This window comes from Trichosurus vulpecula, chromosome 1 (assembly GCF_011100635.1).
Source record: "Trichosurus vulpecula isolate mTriVul1 chromosome 1, mTriVul1.pri, whole genome shotgun sequence".
Lineage (NCBI taxonomy): Eukaryota > Metazoa > Chordata > Mammalia > Diprotodontia > Phalangeridae > Trichosurus > Trichosurus vulpecula.
The window spans coordinates 291,030,635-291,040,089 of NC_050573.1; the positions used below are offsets into that span (position 1 = coordinate 291,030,635).

The 9,455-nt window shown below is 48.9% G+C and overlaps 1 protein-coding gene across 1 annotated transcript; it reads right to left on the minus strand.

Annotated features, from left to right (window-relative positions):
- Positions 1-1,630: 1,630 nt before the first annotated feature.
- On the minus strand, positions 1,631-3,880 carry LOC118837282 (methyl-CpG-binding domain protein 1-like). Its single transcript, XM_036744181.1, has one exon. The coding sequence runs from the start codon at positions 3,878-3,880 to the stop codon at positions 1,631-1,633; it is 2,250 nt and encodes a 749-aa protein (XP_036600076.1).
- Between the last annotated feature and the right edge of the window lie 5,575 nt (positions 3,881-9,455).

The window sequence follows — 9,455 nt, forward strand, 5'->3', positions numbered from 1 at the left end:
CCCAGAGTATTTCCCACTGTCTATTATTTCCAGGTTTGAGAAAATACATACATAAGGGGAAGAGAAAGAGCTCCATATAATGGCAAAAATATAGGGCAAAGCTTACTAGGTCTACCCTACCTCCTTCCAGTGTAATTAAAGGTCTCCTTGCAGCTTAGCAAAGCTTCAGTGTAATCTGCACGGGTTGGGACTTACCTGTCACATACATGACAGGAGTTGAAGGCAAGTGGAGATCTTCCAGTTGAGTGGAGAATGTGGTTGAGCAGTAAGTCCTGACAAACCTGAGAATCTCTGGTGTGCCAGTTGGGCATAGTTGCGTGCCTAACAAAAGAGCTGAAAATGTTGATTAGCCCCAGGAATGTTGGCTGGGCAGTTTCACAAAGAATGCTAACCTCTCCTTTGAGGAATAAACACTATTAGCAGCAGATGGCAGGGGCAACTGGTCAGAGGATCAATAAATATATTACACTGTGAAGGTGAAATAAACCAACAGTGAACCATAATTATAGCTAGAAGGAAAGTGGGAGGATTCTCAGCTAGGATACACCCTTAGGAGCATGTATTGCCCTGGAATTGCTCCCTTTCCCACTAAGAGAACTGGAATATATAGGAAATCACATCTCCTTGTGACTGGGGTTTTCCATGTTATATACTTGCTATTCTATCTTAAAATCTTTTTTATTTGATTTATGGTCCCTGGTCTGCTAGTAGACCATACACTGGAAGGGAACTTGAAATATATTTACGTAACTGTGACTACATAAAACACCCTGGCTTGGAGTTAGTAAGGGGTTTTAGAGTGGTATGGGACCTGTTACAAAGGGTTTTCTGCTTTCCAGCCTTTATGTCTTTTAAAACTAGGAAATGATTTGTTGAATTGGGAGGGAGGAATTTTTTTTTAAAAAAAACATAAAAGGTAAAGATAACAAAATTGGGTTGGGACAGAGCTGGCTACACAGGTCACTGAAACATTAAAAAAATAAAAAAAATTGATGCATTTTGCTAATCTCCAACACAGCCTCTTTGAGTGCATGGGCAGGGACGGGGTGAAGGTACACCAGGGGAATGAGTGGGAGAGGGCATCCCTTTCCCCTCTCCATTTGTTCTAGCAATTTCAGTGATTAGTGCAGAGTGGCCTCTCTTCTAGAATCTAAAATCAAACTTCTGAAGCCAGGGCCAAGATTACATGGCTCCTAGCAAATGCTGATTAGAGGTGCCCTCTATCCCTCACTCCCCTCTGTGGAACCAGCCCATGTCCCTGAGAAGGAGCCGAAGAAAGGAGGAATATGGTGTGTGTGTTTGGGGGGGGGGTGGGGAGCCGGGAAGAGGAGGAGTAGGGAGTAAGGGGTGGGTGGGTTTCCCTACTCCTATGCCAGGATCATGGAGAAGCAAAGGAGAATCAAGTGGGGACCCTCAGAGCAGTTCATAGTGAGAGAGGGGTGAGGTAGAAGATGGGTAAATGCTGGCTCTTAGGGGGAGACTGGTAGAGGTTTGCCCTCGCCTCAGCCTTTCCAGTGCAGATTGACAGACTCTCCTACACAACATAGGGGAAAGAGGTAGGGTACAGGGGCCCTTGGACCAACTCTGTGCATAGTGACCCAAGGAAAATGCAGGGTGAAGGGATGCTCAGTTACTGCTTCTTCTCCAAAGACCAAGGCTTTAGGCAGCAGTATTGGCAGCGGCCCTCATAGACCAAGACATCACAGCCAGGAGAACGCTGGCCCTGATGCCAGCTGTCAAGCCAACCAGGGCACAGGCGGTAGGCTTCTAGGTTGCAGATGAGCTCTATCACCTCATCCACAGTGGTGAGTCGTAATGGGTGGGCAGAATAGAGCTCATGGGTGGGTGGCACTGGGACATCGCGAACCTCTACACGGAAGTACAGGCCTGGTTGGATATGGATAACCGCTGCAGCCACAGTGGACACGACGGATCGCTGGATGAGGCAGAGGTCTGGTCCCCTTGTTGGCAGCACTTCCCAGTGGGCAGGCAACGGCAACTCATTCAGTTCCATTAGAAACTCCTGTAGGACACTGTCCAGGGTTCCAAAGAGTCCTGCTGCTGTTGGGGCAGCCTTGCCCAGACTATATATCTCCATGATCACAGGGGTGCTGGCAACTTCTTCTTCCAAGTCTTCCTCCTCTTTCACAGGCTGCTGTGGAGGGGCCCCATCAGTTTCCTTGCTGGGCAGATCAGGAAGGAAGCTATCAGGGGGTGATAAGGTGGCTTCAGGAGCCTGGGACCCAAAGTTCTTTATCTCCTGCTTCAGTTGAGGAGATGCATTGAACACTTCAAGTCCTGGAGACTCATACTCCCCTAGGTCATTGTGGTGGGGCACAGGGGGCGGAGGGGTCTCTGGCTTGGCACTGAGCCCAAGCACAGGGATGCCCTCATCCCCTGGCAGGATGACCGAGCTGGTCTCCTCCGGCTGCAAACAGTCAGTACCCAACTCCTCCTTGGGCACAGGAGGCTGCTCCTGCCTCGGCCTCTGGCCCAGGCGGCCCCTATATCTGGTCCAACCCAGACGGAAGGGCCGGTTACCAAAGGTGCCCTTCCTAGGGCGGCGCCAGGCCGGCCGTTCCACTGGGGTGCTGTCCCTCAGGGCTGGCAGCAGGCGCTTCACAGCAAAAGTGAGACACTGTCGCCAGCGGCACTTCTGGCGCTTCTGGTTGGAGCCACCGAACTTGGGCTTGTCCAGGCAGAAGTCGCACTCGCCGCAGTCCAGCAGGCGCTGGCAGGCTGTGCAGGCCCCGCACCTGCGGCTGTGGCGCGGCCGGCGGCGGCGGCGATCCGCGATGACCACTGGGCTACCCGCCCGTGCTGAGGGAGGGGGCGCGGGGGCTCGGCGGCGCCGGCCGGGGGTCTTCCTCGCCCCCGAGCCTCTGGACCTCTTCTTTGGGCGCTTCTGAAGGCAGCGCCTTGCCAGGCACCGCCAGCGCCGGACGAGGCCCGGCTTCCCGTCGCGCGAGCAAATCCAGCAGGTGCCGCAGTCCTCTTGGGCCCGGCAGCCGGCGCACAGGCCGCAGCCCGATCCGCGAGCGCCCGCCTCGAGAGCCCGCGCCGTCGAGGCAGCGGCAGCGGCGGGGGCGGCGGGGCTAGCCGCCCGGATGGTGGCGGCCGCGGACCCCGGGACGGCGGCGGATGCGGCCGCGGACCCCGGAACAGCGGCGGCGGCTGCGGCCCCCGAAACCGCGGCGGCAGAGCAGCCATCGGGCCCCCCGCTGGGCGCGCCTTTCTCTGGCTCCCCGGGGGGGTCGCTCCTCGGGACTTCGCAGCCCTGGGTCTGAAGCCACCGCTGGCGCCACCGCCGCCGCGGGTGCCCGCCGCGGTCACTCTGGGGGGCCTCCGCAAGGTTGCTCCGGGGAGCCTCGGTGGGGCCAGTCGGGGGGGCCCCGGCCGGCTCAGCCTGGGGAGTCTCGGTCGGCTGTCCGGGCTCAGGGGCCTCGACGCCGTCGGCTGGGGGCAGCGCGGCCAGGGACCTCTCGGGATCAGGCTGCTCCAGAGGAGAGGGCGCCGGTTCCTTTCTGGGCCTTCCCTGTCCTCGTCGCGGCCTCTTGGTCTCGTTCTGAGGCGGTGCTACCTGCGCGGGCGACGGCTGCAAAATCCCGAGCTTGAAATGAAAACCGCGGAGGTCCCTGCCCGGGCCCAGGTAACGGGCCAGCTCCACCTTGCTGCGGATCTGATGGCCGGCCGGGCTCAGGTAATAGGTATCCGAGAGGCCGCAGGTGGCTCCCTTCTTTCGGAAGTTCTCCCGCCTCTTCCATCCCGGGCCTAATGCGGGGCAATCTACCCAGTCCTCGGCCTTGGAGAAACGGCGCCCGGAGAGCGGGGAGCGCTTGGCTGCCTTGGGATCGACTCGGCGGCTGGGCTTGGGGGCCATGCTGGAACCGGAGCAGGCTGGGCGGAATCTGCCCCGAGAATCCTTCGAGGCTGGCGCCTCGGGCACAGACAGGCCTGTTGGAGACCCCGTGCGTGCTGACCCCGGAACCGGAACCGGAAGCACAGCCCTGCCCCAGCTCTGCCCTGCCTCAACTTGATTCCAGCTCTGTGGGGGTAGGGGGAGGGAGAAGGAGAGGGAGAGGAAAGGGAGGGGGGGTTGGAGAGGGAGTGGAAGGGGACCGGGAGAGGGGGAGGGAGGGAGTGAGAGAGGGAGTAACAGGGGTGGAAGGGGGAGGGAGAGAGGGGTGGGGGGTGGAATAGAGGGGGAGGGAGGGGAGGGGAGAGGAAGAGGGTGGGGGAGAGACCTTTAAAGAACCCAGGGCTGGGAAAGATGCAAAATGCCTGTCCTCAGGTTTCACAGCCCTAGCTCTTCCCACTTGAGGGGAGTTCTCTTACAGATATTTATTGTTTGAAAAAATACGTTAAAAAGACCATGTAAACTGTAAGCCATCATGTAAGTGTGAGCTATCATGTGAAGTCATTTAAAAGCCTCGCTTTTCATGATTTCTTATGAAATGAAAACATGTCCCCCCCAATATCCTAAAAGCCTAGGGAGTGCCCTGTCACATACAGGGTGCTAGGCTTAAGGGAACCCAGGTTTAGTCCTGAGGGATCCTGACCCATAAAACACGGAAATCCAGGTTTTTTTCTTACACTTTCTGGCATGTTTGTAGTCATCCTGGAGTTCTCGGAAAAGCTCTTAAACAAAGCTTAGGAATGGCTTTTGTCAAGGGTCTCCCCTAAAAGGGATTCATAGGGTTATTTCTAGAAAACATACTCCATGTATAAAATGATATCAAGCATATTGATATTTTCTGTATAACAAAAAGTTATTTTCTGTATAACAAAAAGAAATGGTTATAACACAAAAAGACTCAAAAATACACTTTAACAAATATTTAAACCTGAAACAATAATCCATCGTTCCAGTTATGCTCTTTCAGAAGAAAAAATCCTTTCTTTTGGGACTCCTGAGACAATATTTCACTTTTCCCTCTGACCTGTGCTGTCTGCAAAACTCCGGGGCTGGGCTTTCTGGAAGGCTGGGGCATGGTATGGGCTTTCTTAACTTTTTGCAGCTGACGTTCCCTTTCGGTGGTTTGTTTTCTCCTTTAAAAAAGCAGTGTAGTTTCAGGAAGCACCACCTCCTGGACATCTAACATTGACTCAGGAACCCTCAACCTCTTGAATTCACAGTGTAGTTGCCAAGGCTAGAAACACTCATCTTAGAATCATGGTTCAATTGCCTAAGCACAGGTAAAGAAACACAGCAGAGGAGGCAAGTCCCTCAAGAGGCTTGCTTGTAAGAGCCCTCTTTGCTGATTTCTCAGGTATACACAGCTTTTTGCTGTTCTTCAGTCATTTTCAGGTGTGTTCTACTCTGCTTTCTTGACAAAAATGCTGGAATGGTTTGCCATATCCTTCTCCAGTTCATTTTACAGATGAAGAAACTGGGGCAATGGGTTAAGTGACTTGCCCAGGGACACACAGATAGTAATTGTCTGAGGTCAGATTTGAACCCAATATAAGTCTTCCTGATTCCAGACTCAGCACCCCATCTACTGTGTTACCTGGCTGCTTTATACACAACTAAGGAGCAGCATTTGAAAAACCTTCATACCTGGTGAGAAAAGTCACAGCCCTTTTATCCCTCTCTCTTTGCCTTCAAGCAAACTACATTCTCTGAGATTTGTTGTGATAAATGCAAATTGACCTACTAAGTACCTTGATAACTGAAGCTAGAGGCAAGAGAGTCCTATTGTTGTCTATGTGTGAAAAGAAATCGGGATTAAAAAAAAAAAACCAAAACAAAATCTTAGTTACTAGTCCCTGCCTAAGACTGTGGGTTTCTTCTCTAGCACTGAGTCCCGTGGTGAGGTGACTATTGAGACACTTTGTTGTGGGGAGCTAGATGGTGCAGTGGATAGAGTTCTGTTCCTGGATTCAGGAAGATTCACTTTCCTGAGTTCAAATCTGGCTTCAGACACTTACTAGCTATGTGATCTGGGGCAAGTCACTTACCCCTATTTGCCTCAGTTTCTTCATCTGTGAAATGAGCTGGAGAAGGAAATGGCCAACCATTCCATTATCTTTGCCAAGAAAACCCTAAATGGGGTCAAGAAGAGCCAGACACACACAGCTGAACAACAACAACGATTGAGATATTTTGTAGATGGTAAAAGTGCCAGACTGACAGTTTTGGGGCTGACTTTTGATTCTGGAATGTTGAGGTTGCTCTGAGCCAGAGTATGGTATAGTCATTATTACATCAGATGTACTTTTTGGATGGTGGGGTGGCATTGGGTCACAGTGTGGTATGGTGTAGTACCTACTACATCGGATGGATTTCTGTGACATTGGAATGACAGTGGGTCATGGCACAGTATAGTGGACCTTGCATCAGATGTGCTTGTGTGATATTGGGAGGGCCCTGAGCCACACTATGGTCTAATAGACATGGAAGCAGATATACTTCTCGAAGGGTGGGGTGGCAAGAGGCAACAACATCACACAACATTTCAAGGAATCTGTGACTGCCTTTGTGTGGGCATCTTCCTCACTGATATCATTAATTACCACTCTGTGACTCAGTGAGATGGGTTTCATGAAAAAATGCTTTATCTGGTGGTCAGCCTCCTGACAGAGTCTCCGAGCTGAGCTAGACTGGTCCTCAGGCAGCAGACATACAGACTGCGGACTATTATTTGAAACTTTTTTTTAAAAACTTAATTCGACTTGCCAGAACTTATGATCTGCTGGTAGAGGCTTTAAAGGACATAGGGTTGTCTCTACACCATGATGAGACATCAAAGAAGGATGTTAGTGGAGCTGTGTCAGATAAGAATTCAATCTGTTCTGTTGACATAATGGATATATTTCTGTTTGATTTCTTTTGCGTAGCTATGTTAGGACTAAATACAGATCTTAGAAACTCTTATGCAGTTACTTTTCCCCTGATCTTTCTCAGAACCATTATCATTGTGAAGCATGGTGGATGCGAGGCCTAGAAGAGGGAAGGTAGGGAGAGGTCAAGCACTGAGATAGTGAGCTGTTGGTTAGAGAGCCCATGGTTGCCGGTGTTTGGGACAAATCATAAATTGGGAAGCCAGGCAATAAGGACAGGAAGGAAGAACAAATAATAGTGAAGGGTCCTCAGCAAAGAAGGTGTTAAAAAGTTAAGGAGTCTGTAGTTACAAAGAGCCAGGGACAAGCCAGAGAATCATCTGAAGGTGGAAAGGCCAGTTATTTTTTAGATGATAGAAGACAAAAGATGTAGAATGTGGGTTGTCAGTTAGAATGAGTGTAGGGTAGGGATTCCCAACCTTTATTCAGGGATTGCTTTGACTTTTCACTAAACCTTCCTGTACCATCTATTCAATATGAAAGGAAATACATTCTAGACTTTACAGTGAATATACACTTAAATAAAATAGATTTTTTTTTCCTCCAAGGGCACAGCAAAATTTTTGTGGCTTCATTGATTGTTAATCAATTTGGAGTTTCTGGAATATTTCAATAGTATTATATAATTGCTTAATATATATTTTCAAGTACCCCCTTGACAAATTTCTCATGCCCTACCCCTTCTGCTCCCCAGGGGTATACATATACTCCAGGACTACACAAACTTTACGTATCAGATCGTGTCTGAAGTGATTCTCAGGTGAATCCTTTCTGACTTAGGTGTCTCTCTCTCTCTCTGTATGTATATTTATACATATACTTCTTGTGTACACACACACACACACACACACACACACACACACACACACATATATACATCTTGCCAGGGCAAGCAGTGATCTTTGAATAAAGTTGGACCTTGGGGAAATATGCCTGCAATTGTTTGGGGCAATGATGAGGAATCTGCTTTTATAGGTGAATTATAATGGGGAAGAGGGGCAGCCTGAGCTGTGGCTACAGATAGATTATGAAAATCAGGTTGTAAGCTTTGATAGAAGTCCCTGAGACACCAGGCACTGTTGATTGTTGAAGTGCATTCCTTGGAACATCTCCACAACACTGACCACTTTGCAGAATTTCTGTCCATTATGTATCATCATTCAGCTTGCTTAAACGTGGTCCAAGTCACATGTCACCTTTAAAAATGTTACAGTCAGTTAGAGTATACAACAGCACTCTTATTTCCAGATCTTCTCCCTGCACAGGGAGAACCTGAAATCTTTAGTCCCTTAAACTTTGAATAGTAATGATTTCCCTGTTATTTGCCTTACCACCAAGAGTCACCCAGGGGAAGGATTAAGTATTGCAGGGATTCATTCCTGTAGTTGGAAGATGTGCCGTTATCTACCATTCAAGCAGGAGAGGTACATTAAGGCCAAGTCAGCCCTTCCTGTCAGGGCAGTTATCATCACTAGAATGTATCCTGTAAAAAAGGATCAGTTGACAAGAAGGGATTGTTGCTACAGTTTGTTAACACTATTTTAACTGCCCGATTATCTCCTTCCCAGTGGCTCCTGCTTTACTCTCATTTGCCTTGCAATTTCTGTTGTCAATTTCTGTACTTCACTTTGAGTCTTAAACCTCTCTTACATGCTAGGCACTATACTAAGTGTTGGCGATGAAAAAAAAAAACAAAAAAATTTTCTTCTCCTAAGGAGATCATAGTCTAATTGGAGAAACAACATGCAAACAACTATATACAAATATTATACATTCAGGATAAAAAGGGGATTATCTCAGAGGGAAGAAAAAAATAACCATTTGTATAGTAGTACCTACTATGTTCCAGCCACTGTGTTAAGTGCTTTACAAATATTTTCTCATTTGATCCTCAAAACAACCTTGAGAAATATTACAGAAGAGGAAACTGAGGCAGAAATCAATGACTTTTCCAAGGTCACACAGGTAGTAAATATCTGAGGCTGCATTTGAACTCCGGGATTCCTGACCCTAGGCCCAGCGTTCTATTTACTGGTTCACCTAGCTGCTTCCGAGGGAGGACGGGGAAGGGATTCTTGCAGAAGGTGGGACTTCAGCTGAGACCTGAAGGAAGCTGAGGAAGAGATGAGGAGAGAGAGAATCTCAGGCATGAGGGACAGTTACTGAAAATGACCAGAGTTGGGCGAGTGAATGCTGTGTATGAAAAGCAACAAGGAGGCCAGTGTTACTGGATCTCAGAATACTTGGAGGGGAATAAGGTGTAAAGGTAGGAGGGTGTCAGGTTATAGAAAGCTTTAAGAGCCAGACAGAAGATTTTATATTTTATCCTGGAGATGACAGGGAACCACTGAAGTTTACTAATTAGAAATAATGACACAGATCTGTGCTTAAGGAAGATCAGTTTGCCAACTGAGTGGAGTATGCCCTGGAGTGGGGAGAGACTTGAGGCACAGAGATTAAACACCAGCCTATTTCAATAGTTCAGGCATGAGGTAATGAGAGCTAGTACCAGGGTGGTGGCAGTGTCAGAAGGGGAGTATCTATGAAAGTTGTTATAAAAGTAGAAATGACAGGCCTCGACAACTAATTGAGGAAGTAAGAGTGAGGAGTAG